The following is a 15,662-nucleotide window of genomic DNA, read 5'->3' as shown; positions in this document are numbered from 1 at the left end:
ACAGTGACCAGTGTTAGGCCTACTACTGTCGCGATTTATACAGCGACTGGGCTGTGTATAGTTAGTGTACAGTCGACAGTGTATTTACATGTGTATGCACAGCTCTGTCTCACATCATTGTCACAGCATGTCATGACTGGTACTACTGGCCGTGAGCCCCTGGCCTTCTGGGCCCCCGGCTTCGGGCCCGGACTTCAGCCCAGTCCTGGGCCCCCGGCCTCGGGCCTCAGGCTTAGGCCATGGGTCCGGCCTTGGGCCCAGCCTTTGGCCCGGCATTTGGCCCCAAGCCCTACTGTACATTGTAGATGGTCTAGAGTTGTCTAGATGTGTAACCAAACTAGTTTAATTAATTCCAGGTCAAAATGTCTGAGAACTAGAAAAACAATTTTGTTATGGTATAAATCCTGTGTTGTCTATGTACATTTGTCTGTTTGTCTACAGTTGCGTTTGTTCACATTGCAATTGTCCTTTTGACAGAGAAAGAAAATGCAGACTTTGCACACTTTGAAGTCTTAATCCCTTTCTCAGCAGCTCCTTGGAACAAGAGTCTATCCCCAGAATGGTAGAATGATGACCATCCGTACAGATACAGCAGTGGGGTGGGGTATTGAATTGTTCAATTTACATTACATTTTAAACATATCTATCCACTCTATTTTTACATAGTCATAGAGTAAAAAATTTTGTAAATTGCATATTCATGTTGAGCACTGCAGTCAACTGTCTTTTTGTTGCAACATTTTGTTTCAGAATATCAGTCTGGAGAGGAAACATACTTCTGGAAACTACCCTCAAGATGGCAGTAGAAATAGTTCAACTGTTCAGTCATCAAAGGTATGATGTACAATGGGAACAAAGGGGATGCTTTCTCAGAAGTGTGATTTTTTTTTTTTTAAATGTATCATGACTCTGGATTGTTGTGGGTTTCTTGAGTGTTGAAATTTTTGTGTTTATGCAGCAGCCTGTTACAGTTCCATCTTTACCCATGATAGTACTAGAGGAATTGCAGGTTTTGGTGTAATCTGTATTACTCCAGTGATCTACATGTATCATTAGCCACTCTCTCAGAATCAATTTCTTTCCCTTTTTTTTTAATAGTATGCAAATCCATGTTTGAGGTGACCTTCATAATCTTGTTTGTCAAAAATATCAAATGTTTAGGAGAGCAAAACAACATGGCAGCTAAAGCACTACTGCAATATATCAAATGGAATAGCTTTTTTTTTTTTTGACATGGTATGGTTGGCTTCATTTTTTTGGGTAAGACAGCAAAGATTTGGACAAGACATCGCTCAGCTGATTATCTGACCATTAATTAGAAAAAAAAAGTCATTTTCACCGAAATTTGAGAAACAAGGTCTTGTCAACCCAGCGACGATAAGTAATTGTACTGAGATGTTTTGATTTCGTACATGTACATGTACTTGTACATATCTTAGTCAAGAGGTCAAAGTCTAACAATCATGGGGAAAAAGAAGCTATGTAAAAGTCCAAGCATTGAAGTAATGCAGTCTAAGATTATACAAGTGTTTCCATTCAATTGAATTATTCCTGATTATGATCAGTTATTGTTCATAAAGTAAGTATGACACATCATCTGCTAACGATTGCCATTCCAGGTACTATTTTTCTTTTAGTGAGAGAAATCACGTGAAATTCTTTTGAATAAAGATGGCTTGTAATGCAAACAGTAGGTTTTAGCAGACAACATTGCAGAGTACAGTGGACTCCCGTTATAACGGAGTACTCGGGACCGGCAGTTTTCTTTCGTTATTTCATCGTAATTTTGTTATAACTGATCAAATAAACAATAAAAAGCAAAGAGTGGATAATGTTGAGGCCTGAATTTGTACTTCGTTGTAACCGAAATTTCGTTATAACCGTGTTCGTTATAATGGAAGCGCACTGTACAGCATATGGATAGATGACTATACACACAAGGTTCTACTTGTATGAACAACATAAGAATTTCTACACCAAGCTTTAAACAAGTGTGGACACAGTAATTCATATGCCCAGAATGCAGAGACTAAATTTTGATAGGCGCTTGAAATTGAACGGCAAAATTATAGTGTTTATATGTAGACAAATACAGCTTTAATCGAAAATCTTGTGTTGATATTGCATTCTATATGACTCCTTTAGACTCAGATAGGCAGCTTTCATTCTTATTTTCTGTAAGTTTGTTTTCTGGGGTAAAATATGTCAAGTATCATTCTTCTTTTCAAATATGAAATGTTTTGATTTTGTTACAGAATAAAGGACAGCAAAACAGCAATCCTGTTTGCCGTGTACCTGCCCCTGGGCCTCCTCATTGCTCTTCTACGCATTTTCATCGGTCTTCACGTTTTCATAATTGCATGCATTCTGCCCAAGCAATTGCCCATCAGGAGGTACTGACACATAGCTATTTCCTGCATATTGTTTTGCATACTGTGTAAAAGTAGATATTTTGGCATGATTATTTTTGTGTCTGTGTGCTGGGCTGGGTAAGATGAATTTTGTGTGCTTTTAATTCCGCAGAATGAAGACGTAATGATGGTGGATGTTGCATATTGCGTGATTGACAATAGTAGCTTTAAACAGTTTTGCGAGAAACTGCAAATTTTCCTTGATCTCACAGTTGTGATTATTGGTCAATCTAAACATTTCAGAGTGTCAGGGTTTTTGTTTTTAAAATTTCATTTTTCTTTTTTCATGAAAAACTGAGAGTCGCCCATTGATATGGCAATGGCTAATTATGAAATTGTCAAATTTTGCTAACTACATTGTACATGATATGTAATGATGTGTAGATAGATTAAGAGACAGGGAACTAGATGGTGCTATAGGATGTCCATCATTGTTAGTCGTACTATTTAAACCCTCTCATTCATTTATTTTTTGCACTCATGCAATTTTAAAGAAATTGTGCTTGTATCATGAGGTTTAAACAATTTGTTTTCAAAAGATTGATGATTGTACTGAAATTTTCATATGCCTGTTTTACACACGTTCGAGTGAAAGTTCATGATTTATGCAGTAATAATGTACTGAATGAAATCAAGATTACTGAAAAAAAAAAACACAAGACAAAAATCAGACCATACACACTATAAACATAGTTAGGTAATGCATCTAATAGAAGGGTACATTGTGGATGCCTTTATTTGCCAGATATCTCCTGCGCACTATGTGTCTCATCCTCGGCGTAGTAGTCCGCCCTTCCAGTGGTCAGCCGAGAGACGAAGATGCCAAAGTGCTTGTTGCCAATCACATCTCAGTTCTGGATCATTTCGTCATTTCGCTTCAATATCCATCAGTTGTCGTGAGTACAAGAGAGTTGTTGAGAGTGTATTTATGTATGTATTCTGCCTTTAATTAGCAAAAGGAAGCAATTGACAAGTTGTCTATAAGCTGAGTTATTACCTCACATGGTTCTAGGGCAATTACCCCCTGGGCAATTGCCCCAGACCCTTCACCTGATCCTAATCCTAATCCTAATCCTAACCCTAATCCTAATCCTAATCCTGATCCTATTCCTATTCCTAACCCTAACCCAAACTCTAACCCTAAACCTAACCCTAACCCTAATTTTTACTCTAACCTTATCACTAAGAAATTTTACATACTTTAGATTAATTTTAAGTGTATTCTGGATTTTTTTTGTATATCAAACATTTGTTTCTCTTTGTTAGTCTTTAATTTCTTTTGTTACTATAGTTGTTAATAATTGTTTGATGTTTAGATGTATGCTACGATTTTTATTTGTAGAAAACGTATAGGTCATACATCCCCCAAACGTGCGCTAAACGTTCGCGAGAATGTCTCAAAAGGTACGCAAACAGTTTGCGATTACGTCGTAAAATGATCGGAAAAACTTCGCAGATTTCGCGTAACATATGCGAGACATTCTCCAAAGTTTCGGAGTCTGTTTGGGGTTTCACGAACATTTTGCGAACATCGCGCATGTCTTGCGAAGGTCTTGCGCATATGACGAGGCTTTAAAGACACTTTCGAGAACAATTCACGAGCAAATCACGACCAAGTGTGCGGAAAAGGTTCGCAAAAAATTTTAAACTTTTTTGAAATTCTCGCCGAAGTAAAAACGACATTCGCGAACAATTGACGACGCTTCCGAACCCCCATGTTCGTTTGGCGATCTTTTGCGAATGCTGGATTTTGCCATTCGCGTCCTTCGCAAATCGTTCGCGTGCTCCGTGAAATCCCACCCTAACCAGTATTCAGCCGGAGGTAATTGCCCTGATACGCCTCACAGGGCAGCATCTATCTAGGTATGAGAGGTCAACCCACTTACATTAATGCATCCATTAGGACTTACCTACAGTGGAGAATCTCATCATATGTGTTTATATTTCAAAACAACTCGATATTACAACTCTTTTGTGAGTGATTATTTGAAGACACAGTTTGAAGGATATGAGTCAGTGTATAAAAAGAATGTGTGCCAATCCTGATGATGATGGTGAGTGTAGTGCTGGTATGCCTTTGAAGGGTGCTCATGGCGCTTGATCTAGAATGTCTCAACTTCAACTGTTCAGTCAATGTATGATGGACACTGATGTATGTACTGTATATGATATGAGTGATGCTCGTTCTAAGCAGTAATTAATATTGTTTTTTTGTTTTGTTTTTGTTTGTTTTTGTTTTGTTTTTTTTTTGCCATGTTGACCACTATAGCCAAACGTATGGAGTTTACCCTCCATCCTGAGCTGGACACTGGGGTATACCAGCATGGGTGCAGCTGATGGCAGACAGGTATTCCTGGACAACGTGAAGAGGCATTGCCAACAACCTACTCTGCCAGTACTTGCCTTCCCTGAAGGAGCCATGACGAATGGAAGAGCTGGTCTGCTAAAGTTCAGGTGCACTCTTCTCTCCCTCCTACCTACAACATTTGGCTGCTGTGATATGAAAATAATGATAATAAATGTGGAAGATTTATGTAGTGTTTGAGACAAAAAGGTTTCGAAGTGCTTTACAATTACGAAAAGGAACAAACGTATAAATCGACTATGAGTACAGAATAATCCATGATTACATAATATTACATAATCATTGGTTCTTTTCTTGAAGTGAAATAAATGGGTTTTAAGGTTCCTTTTGAAAATGTCAGTGGAGGTATAGGACTGAATATAAGTATGGAGATCATTCCAGAGAAGGGGGCACAGATGGAGAAAGCATGATCACCGTAACGGTGTGGGTGCTGTTTAGTGTTTGAAAGAGATGTGCATAGAGTACCTCAATGATGATGTCACAGTCTAATGTTATAGCTTGGGTTGGAACCAGGTGCGCAGAGACACTCGGGCTAGGTGAGGTTGTTTAGAACCACTTTCCATGGCAATGAAAGGCTATCATATCACACTTTGGTATGAAGCGTTAAAGTGTTACAGTCATAGTGGAAAATTTTAGAGATATTTCTTCCAGCAGTATCAATTACTTGTACTGGCCACACAGATCGAGTATGAAAAGGAGGCCTTTTAAGTGTTACTACACTGACAAGTGGTATTAGGCAGTGCAAGAACTGTGTCAGCATTGTAAGTCATGTAATAAAAATAATGTGATTATAAAAAATAAGCTTTCCATTATGAGGGAAACGCAACGGATGTGCATCCAGAGGCCAAAATTTAGTGGCAGTTAATGACATAATGTATTTACTGTCAATTGATTTAAAGATTTATGCTGTGAACTCCACACCACATAACTTTGATTATCTTCAGGCCTAACTTCCATCATACAAAAATCAGTCAGTGCTTGTTTAGTACAGCCAGAGTCTAAGAAAGAATTTTTGTGATCAAACACTTCGGGCATATTTGGAACTTCCGTAATATTGGACCCGAAGGAAAATGTACAGGTATGTGAATAGTCAAATTTACAAGAATCTTTTTATTTTAGTGTGACGTAATCAAGTGATGTTACATAAACAAGCATAAGACTTTAAATGTATTCATTCAATCAAGAGATGCTGGTAGTTGTTTCTTTTTTTGTCCCCCTTTTTCACATTGCAGCACGTGGGCATTTTGCATAGACCAAGATGTTCAGCCTCTGATCCTCACTGCCGACAGACCGATGGTCAACATCAGCGTTGAAGCTGTCGGTAGCAGTCTGTGGCAAGATATGCTCTGGTTCCTCTTTGTCCCCTGCACAGTTTTCAGTCTCAGGTACGATTTCTGCTCAAGCATCAGATACCCTGTTTACAATGTGAGCAGGTTTCAGAGCCTTTTTGAGAAAGTTCAGAACCCTGCTTTGAAAAAGCGGTCGCTTATCTGTTCATATTATGCCCAAAGCAGGCCCTAACAGACCCAACTGTCTCCATTCATGATATACGGCTCAGGCTTTTGAATTACACAAATGAAATTGAGTGCGTAAGTGTGCAAGTTTGGTGGCATTTATCAGCAGCAGTTCATCGCGACGGCTGGGCTGTGTGTGTTAGCTGGCAATGGCTTTCAGCAATAACTTCCAGGTCAGCAAAAAAGCGGCTTCTCAAACCCCGTAGCGTTTATACTGCAGTCGAGGCTCCTCGAGACTGCTATAGCAGGCTCTGAAACCACCCCCATAGGTAGTTTCAGAACCTGACCTGATTGGATCTCCTTTTTTGAATTCTGTCTAATATACTGAGCTGGAAAGCTGCTTGAGACTGCTATAGGAGGCTTCAGAACCCCCTTTTTGCTTAGTGTCAACAGGGTATAAGAGATGTTGACCTGTCTGTTTGCACAATTCACACTTTAGACACATCCACCAGATACCCGAATGAATTTCACCGCTTGCACGTACCTGTAATTGGCAAACGAGCGATACATAATAAAGAGTGTCTCTGTTGCTGATGCATGCACAATAGCAAACTATAATCACAAATCTGAACTTTTCTGGCCTTCCATTGTTGCTGGAGAATGGAGGGGATTAAAACCGAATCAATAGGCCAGGCCAAGGTTAGAGGAAAATGGAGGCATTTTTACTCCAGGCTAAAACGCTGCAGCAGAGAAATATCGTTCAAGATTTATTGTCACCACTTTGATTTGTATGTCTCTGGTTGTGAGCTTACCACCATAACAATGTTATCTCACACACAATCCTCCCAAATACAACAGAATTCTCAAATGTAAATGTTCTGGTAATTCAAAACATTGCAAAATTGAGCTTTTGAATGAGAAAACATTACCCTTCCCACTAGAAAAGTTATGTTGGGAGTGTAAGTGGGAGTGGATTGGCTACCCGGCTGAGATCCTGCACTTCAATGAAGAAAATTTTTGTTTGGGACCCCAGATTAACACTGATAAGCCATTTGCAGTCTAGCTTTGAAGATAGTGCTCACAGAACATTTTTTTTTGATGACTGCTGATTTCATGCAATTGTCTTACTGCATTTGTTGAGACACATTATTGTTTTCTGTGGGAAGGAATGATAGCCTGGCACAATTGAATAATGATCACAGAAAAAACAAACATACATGCTCTTTTACAAATCATACAGAGCATGCTGTAGAATTAAAGTGGTAAAAATTTGATTCTGTTTTTGTGTGTGTGCTTTATTTTGTTAGTTTTTTTTTTCACAGTTTTGGCAATTTGTGAATTCTTGCTATTGCAAAAGTCATGTTCTGTTTGGTATGAGGCAGGTTGAGGCAGTTGTATATCTATTCTTGTAAGAGAAGGTTTTTGTCGTGTATTGACTTGCCATTCAGCAATGATTCATCAAACATGAAGATACACGCGCTGAAACTTTGTTTTTTTTTATATGTGTGTGAATGAGGGGCAAAAGCATGTTCACTTTGTACTTATAAATGAATTTCACTTCTAGTGGTTACTAACTTGTCACACATGTGTTTATAAAAAGTGCAGGGTTTCTTTTTCCCACAGGTAATGTCATGCAAAAAAAAAGAAGAAAAAAAAAAGAAGACGCTATAAATATGACAACTAAAGAAAAATATTTAGTCATGAAAGTATTGCAAGTAGAATTGAAATGGAAAGTTTCACATCTTGTTCTGAAAGTAAAGAATAAACCTGCAACATTATCATAATTGTGAATCAATGAAAAAAAACCTTTTAATCAAAAATACTATTAAACTTGGGACTGGTACAGTGAAACTGACATCAACAAATACACAAGATATCCGCTTGTTAGTTTAGTATATCCATCAAAGACATTTGACACCTGTCCGATACGTGTTCCTTTCAGGCTATTACCTGCTGTGAAAAGAGAAAGTTACCAGACAGCGGACGAGTACTCGGGAGCCGTCCAGGGGCTGATGGCGCAGGCACTGAACGTGGAGGCCACTCCATTTACGAGTGCGGACAAAGCAGAGCATATCAAGAGGATCAGCGTCGACTCAAGATTACCAGGTTTGTACCAAGAGAGCTATCATCTTGGCAACTTTCAGGTCACACAGGTTCTTATCTGGACTGTATTTTGCCATGTGACTGAGCTGGTTTCTTTGCCAAGATCAGTTTTATTCACCTAATATGTGACACATTGCTTAACTGAGAAGTTATTGTACTGAAATTTATTTAGAGATACAGCTGTACCATATAGAAAGGATTATTGGTTTGTTTGTTTGTTTTTTCTAAAATGGACATTAAGTATCCTATCATCCTTCTATTCACTTTACCTTATGTATCAGTGACCATGTGTGTAGTTCTTGCAAAGAAAGCTATATTTGACTCTGACTTTATATGAAAAATATTGTGCATGTGTATTATTGTATTGGATTAAGTTTTTAAAGTGATGTGATTCAAAGTTCCTTGAAATATTATGTACTCATGTAAGCGTTATGTATATTGCTTTGTATTACTTTATATGGAAATAAAATCATTTGAATTTGAATTTGAAATGAGGAAGACTTGTTTGGCTCTTTTTTTTCACACTGTTGTACTTGTTTGTTTCATTTTTCAGAGAGAGCTCCTGCTCATTCCCCTGCAGCTACTGAGAAAGAGATGCCACAAACAACTGAGAGGGATGGACCTCTGGAAAGAATGGTCAAACAAGTTCATGATGTACTGCCTCACATACCCCAGCACATCATCAGGAAAGATCTAGGTACAAGAGCAATCCATGGGTGTAATGTGAAAATTGGAATGAGGTGGGATTCTAAGCTTGTGATTTGAGCCATTTCGTTCCATGGATAGTAACACCACTAAAAAGGACATAATTATTGTATCCGCCATATATTTAGCGTGTCTGATTTTTTGCGAATTGGGACTTCCCGGGCGATTTTGTGAGTGGTTAAATTCGCGATCGTAAAGTGCACTACTGAATGGAGATACATATGCTTTCACGTCACATTCATGTTGGGAGCAGAGTCAATATTTTTGTGAATAGCTCCTGACTTACAAAATTCTCAAAAATTAAAACCGCACAAATTTTTCAGCATATGCAGTAATATCAGTCAGCATCATGAATATCCTTGGTATGAAAGATGTTAAAGTTGAGAAAGAGATATTAGTTGTGGTCTTTACTTAATTTACAGAGGGTCCATTATTAAAATTTATTTAAGTGAACTGAAACAAATGCTAACTATGAATTAAATGCTTGAAAAGCATTGATGATTTCTGAGTGAAATGCATTCTAGCATTGAAGAGCAGCATGACAAGCCTACACTGCAGGGTCAAAGCACTCCTGAGTTTGATGTGCCCAGATCATCAAGTGAGAGTATGGCCGACTGGATGATAGGCTTACTCTTCTGTCAGATAATAAGCAGACACTCGACTAGCAGTTTTTCACCGAGGCGAGTACTGTAATTTTTTTTTTTGTCATGGAAAAGGTGGCTTTTAGATAGCTCGCGGTTATCATTGACCTACAGGATGTGAGGGTCGTTCACACAGACACATGTTCTGATTACCTAGGTTTCAATTCCTTTATCTCTCTAGTGATCTGACTGTCTGGGAACACACTGATTAAAAGGTCAATATATACCGCTAATTGAGCTACAGTCAACCTTGTTTAAGTAGACCTCGCAAGTCGAAAGACTTTTCAAGTCCTCTTCTCTTTATATTCTATGGATTTTAATCCCTCATAAGTTGAATTTTCTCTAAGTCGAAGCTATTTCTTCTGTTCAAATAGATTTGACTTTAGCAAGATTGACTGTATTTTTTTTTTTAGGAAAGCAATGAACCACCACCAAAAGGTCATTGAATATTCTAATAAGACTAGACAAGTATTCCATCTGACCCAAACACTTAAACGTCAGCAAGAAACTACTGGGCTTTTCATAACAGCTGGTAAAGTGACACATACAGGAAACGTCTATTTCCTTCTTTCCTCACATTCAAGGAAATGTTTTAATGATTTTGATCAAATGTGTGATAACCACACACATCTCCCAAGACTAGATACAACCACCTCCAAAATGAGACTCTTTCTTGTGTACATACAAAGGTCATGAGCTCTATGCAGCAGCTATCATATCCACGTAATAAAGATAAGCAAATTAAATACAGTACTCTCCGCATAATCGGGTAGGCTCGGGCAGAGCGTTTCTTACCCGATTAAGCGGAGTACCCGATTAATAGAAGAACACGCGTCTCATTCACAATGGACACACACAATGTGTATGTATGCATTGGACACTGCACCAAACACCTACTCTGTATGCTTAACACGTGTGCTTGCATTGCACATTATGCATACCTTACACTTGCTCAGTCACAAGCAATAATTTACACTCTTTTTATGGACAAATATGTCTTCAAAAAACTGTCGTTTGACTATAATAGACCTCGGTAACACGCAGGGGTTTCCCGAAACGAACACGTCTCTTTGCGCACACTATAGTACGTCGGGTTACTTTTTGAGAATTTCGGGGAAAAGCAAAATTATGGAGCTGATGCATGGCCTGATTTTCGTTGCAAACTTCTCGTATTGTGAATGTTGTTGCGGAGCAAGGGAGAAGCGCAAGTGTGCTCAACTCCTGTCTGTCTATGCAATTGTGAGTGCCAGCTACATTGTGTAATGTTCATTTACGTGTGGCAAGTCAGTACGTGTACATGTGTTTTCATGTTTAATCACTCCCCAAATGATCAGTTTTCTTTGTAAATTAAGCAGAGAATGCGATTAGCCGTGGAAAATTTGACATGCATGATTTCTTAAAGTGTTATATGCGATAAAATGTGGGTAGAAATTAGAATTAGAAGAAAATTATTTACCCGTTTATGCGGAGAGGCAACCCGATTATCAGGTAAATTTAATGTGCATTGGAACTGACTCTGACATTTCTACCCAATTAAATGGAGTACCCGTTTAAGCGATACCCGATTAGGCGGAGAGTACTGTAGTATGTTACACACATTGAATAGTATATTGCATAATATGGCGATATTCAAGTAAGCCACATTTGCTCTAGCAACTACCTGTTTATAATGACCACGTTCCGATTACAACTGCATGCAAATCCCCCGCTGAGGAAATATTTAGTGAAGAACCTGTGTGTAGCAACCACAGATTTGGATTTTCACTGGACGACCTTGCAGTGTGCACAGCAGCCACTCAAGCCCTCAGGGAACATCAGTCTGCACCTTCAGATCGAGAAAATGTAGGGAAAGCACAATATCCTCTTTCAGGGCTGTCAACCTCCCCATTATTTCCGTAAACCTTTATGCCCCTTTCCAGGACCATTTAATTAGAAAAGGCCCTGTTTAGGGCTGGGAGGCCCAATTGTCCTCTTCAGGATTCATATCACACTAAATGAAAATCATCCCTGTCTTTATTCATCCTCACATGATTAGACAAGAAATGAATTAAAATTCATAAACTGTAAGGCACATAAAAATCACTGAAACAGAATGTGCAAGCGTTACAAAAAGCAAATGACAAGCACTTAGTTGTGTGTGAATGGCAATCAGTTATACAGTACAGTTACACAGCATCGAGCCCGTCTACAGTGACCGTAATAACCACAGTACATGTTTTCTTTGTGTAGTTGAGAATAGGGTTGACTGCCATTTCAGCCTGTATGTCATTTGTCCAAGTTTGTTATTATTTTAACCAAACTTAAACATTAATGTGACTGTTTATATTCATAATACTGTAGATGTGGAATTTTTTCGCACATTTCGTGCAACCAGAAACTCGCGCGAAAATCCACAGATAATACACAGGTGGCTGGGTGCTGGGTATCTTTCTGTATTGATTGTCTGCCTGGTATCCGCTCCTACTGGATCTTGGATATTGGGTGTCAGAATCAGGATAGTTCTAAGTCTCGATACAGAGCTTCTCATTCAGGGTGTTTGTTTGTTTGGTGTTTTTTTTTTGTGAGGTTAGACAAGTGATTTCCACTGGGACGGCAGCAAGCATCACAGCTGAATATCTGAGAGATGGTCAGGCTCTGGTATTGTCATGGCAACCTGTTCTCGGACAACCTCTCATCACCACCTCTCAAATCTAACTGCCCTGTCTCAATATAGCTTATATGTGAGACTGCACCCTGCTTACATTCCTAGATTGTATTCAAATAAAAGCCCTCCAAAATAGTGATCTTACTCGCACTCTCTCTTGATGGCAAAAAGAACCAAAACAAGATAAAAAACAAAACACACACAATAATGTCAAGTTCACTCTAACAGAATATGTTTTGCTCATATTGTATTTTTCCATGAAATTTATTTCTTTTTGTTCTTTCTCTTCCCCCCCCCCCCCTCAGAATCTACCAATTCTGTGGATGCCACAATCTTTAATCTGCTAGAAAATGTGACGGAGGTCCCTACCACATCGGATGCTGGTAGGAGCACGTCGGTAGGAGGAGCAAACTCTTCTGAACCACACCCCAACCGGTATGAACCAGGGACCACTAGTAGTGCTGCGTCACAGTCGACGTCCCCCTCGGTGAGAAGAACATGTTTAGCTTTGTCTGTGTTTAACTTCGTTCATGTTCAGCTAGCAGTGGGGGTGATGTGCTTTCAAGAATATTTAAACTTAACTCTTGCGCATAGGGATTGTGCAGTCAATTTTTCAGCCAACACGACACTCATAATAATATTGTGGCACAATATCAATGCTCATGTGCCCAGGCATTTGGCTGTAACTTACAAAGTTGTGTCATGAGAATTGTTGCTCTGGGAATTTTGGCCTTTGGCTTTTGGCTCTTGGCTTTGTAGGGCTAAGGCATATTACAATTCTCCAGGTTTTTTGGATGGTCATACATGTTGTACTCATGCTCTTACCATATCCTAGAAATATGAATTGTAGAGTTCCCATCACAAGAGGGCAGCACATAGAATTAACCACAACTGTTGCCTATTCATTTTGCGTTTGCTGGAACCACATGCGTTTGGGAAACTTCCCTTTTCATGTGATGTTTCATAAAAGCTCGTTGTTCAACGATTTAACGTCCTTGTTCTTAACAATAGAGTTGCACATTTCTGAAGAAATAAACATGGAAGTCTTATCATTTATTCCACATTATGTGAGATTAAATTTATATTTGTAATATTCTTGTTTTGATTTTGATTTTTGTCAGTGCACCAAATTTGCTGCGGCTACATTCGGGAAGTCCTCAAGTGAAAGACAAAAATCTCTACAAGAAAGAAAAGCTGCTTTACTTGCCAGTGCAAGGAGGTGAGATAAAGATGATCAGTCTCAGACATGCGTGTGTTGCTTCTTTGTTTGTTTCAAGTTTCTTTATTTCGCCAAAGTAAGGACAGGGTTCCCACAGTCATGGAAAATCCTGGAAAAATTTGTGGTCATGGAAAGTCAGGGAAAAGTCAGGGAATTTGGAAAATTTGTTAAAAGTCATGGAAAAGTCATGGAATTGCATTTACCTCTTGGCTATGGCAGCTTTCCAGTTTGTTGTGTCTCGCAACTCTCATACTCTGTGATCATACTCTGCTATTATAATTGGTGTTCATGATTTCCATTTTTCCCAGTTTTGTGACATCCCAAATTCTACATAACTCCCGGGACATATACAAATGATAATAGATGTACATGTCATGAGTAAGATAGTGGGTGGAACGGATGGCTGTGAGGGGAGGTGGAGGCCATCATAACGTGTCTGATTTTGGAAACCGTGCCAGAAAGGAAGTCATGGAAAGCAGCAATTTAGTCATGGAAAAGTCATGGAAAAGTCATGGAATTCTGTTTTCAAATTTCTGTGGGAACCCTGAAGGAACATATTAAAAACAAACAAATACATCAACACTCGGATACGATTACAAACATATCAGTAAAATAGTGAAAGAAAATGCAAAAATGGAACAACAATTATACGTACATGTGGTTCACAGGTATACTATGGTAGGTAGCAGCCAGAAAGGGAATGTCCCTTATTTTCTTCGTTGTCTATTACAGTATGTTTTTTAGGTGTGTTGTGTATGTGTATCTGAAGAACAAAGCATTTTGCCAAATTCACGCACTCCACTACTGGTTCGTGAATACATGTATCTACAAACTCTTCCATTCCGGCTGAACCTACAGGACTATTGTACATATCATGAATTGATTGAAAATTCAGTCAGATCCAGAATTAATGATGTTTTGTCTGCCATCATGATATTTCACATACCCTTGCTGGAATTCATACCTTTTCCAGAATATAAAGTAAAAAAAAAAAATGATTTTTTGCTGCCGGAAATGTATACAGTCCAAATTTGTAGCCATCATTGGAAAATTCTTACCCTCCATCTGTATGTTTCAAAATGTTTTCCCATTCTTCAATGTCTTCTACAGGCATCTGGCTGAAAAAGAGAACCTTGATAAATGACGGAAGTGATTTGGAGAACATTTGTTTGGAAACAAGAGAAAGGCTTGTACCGGTTCATGTGACCTCATTTGGATCTAAAAGGAGGAAGGGGATCAGGCTCAAATATGTGTGTGAGCCTTACGTATTGGTATCACTGTTCTTTGTCTTATACAAGTATCACCTTTGATGTATTTGGTTGAATCTATTTGTGTTGGTGCCTTTGATGCCACAAAGGAACTCTGTTTCTACAGATGCATTTAAGTTTGTCTTCTTTCTTGTTGGGCAGTTTAGAGGTAAAAATTATTGAAATATTGACCTACTGGGGATGGGCTGATTTTGCTACAACATGCATTTCCCATAGACACCTGCCCAAGTATACTTGAGAGTCGTCTTCAACGGGTTAACGATGTAGTCTTATTTAGCCATGGTGGCTTCTTTGGCGTAAGCACTGCTCTTTCAGAGGGATCTCCCATCATTATTACCCCAGCATTGTCAGGCACCCTTTAACCTGTTGAGGACGAGCTGATTTTGCAACAACATGCATTTCCCATAGGCACCTGCCCGAGTATACTCAGGACTCGTCTTCAACGGGTTAAAACACATTGGTAGAGAGGGACATGGTGGGTAAAGACATCTTGTCCGAGGATGTAAGCACTTGGCAGGACCTGAACCTTGGACCTCCATTTCAAAGTCAAGAGTCTTACCCTCTGTACCACCAGTGCCCTCAGTTCTGTAAGGAAAGCCCTCAATCTCATGCCTCGGCCAAACAGAGATGTCAGATATGATAGGAAATACTCTCTTAATAGGATTGTGTCTCAGTATCCAAGATCACAAATCTTCAATGGTCATGAATGTAAAGGTGAGTCATTGCCAATTTTTAATTAAAGTGGCATCAGGGGAAAAACTTGATAAAGACAATATCATGTGTTCCCCAATTTTCATCCACCGAGGGACCATTTTCCTTTCAGCTAAAATTTCACAAGAATTTTTTGTTTCT

At 38.9% G+C, this 15,662-nt stretch overlaps 1 protein-coding gene across 1 annotated transcript; it reads left to right on the top strand.

Annotated features, from left to right (window-relative positions):
• Positions 1–756: 756 nt before the first annotated feature.
• Positions 757–15,021, top strand: LOC139720612 (lipid droplet-regulating VLDL assembly factor AUP1-like). The gene is made up of 10 exons (XM_071631968.1): positions 757–834; positions 2,256–2,393; positions 3,157–3,307; positions 4,681–4,865; positions 6,009–6,161; positions 8,173–8,336; positions 8,887–9,030; positions 12,629–12,837; positions 13,445–13,542; positions 14,653–15,021. Exons 1-10 carry the CDS (start codon positions 797–799, stop codon positions 14,684–14,686), a joined length of 1,314 nt encoding a protein of 437 aa, XP_071488069.1. The 5' UTR covers positions 757–796; the 3' UTR covers positions 14,687–15,021.
• Positions 15,022–15,662: the final 641 nt, after the last annotated feature.

This window comes from Diadema antillarum, unplaced genomic scaffold, assembly GCF_040938485.1.
Source record: "Diadema antillarum isolate AM-2024a unplaced genomic scaffold, OU_Dant_1.0 scf00000131, whole genome shotgun sequence".
Lineage (NCBI taxonomy): Eukaryota > Metazoa > Echinodermata > Echinoidea > Diadematoida > Diadematidae > Diadema > Diadema antillarum.
This window is presented reverse-complemented; position numbering and strand designations above follow the sequence as displayed.

Coding starts and splice junctions, on each gene's coding strand:
- LOC139720612 (XM_071631968.1), top strand. CDS start 797: ATGGCAGTAGAAATAGTTCAACTGTTCAGTCATCAAAG. Junction 3,308..4,680: donor TTCAATATCCATCAGTTGTC/GTGAGTACAAGA, acceptor TGACCACTATAG/CCAAACGTATGGAGTTTACC. Junction 9,031..12,628: donor CATCATCAGGAAAGATCTAG/GTACAAGAGCAA, acceptor CCCCCCCCTCAG/AATCTACCAATTCTGTGGAT.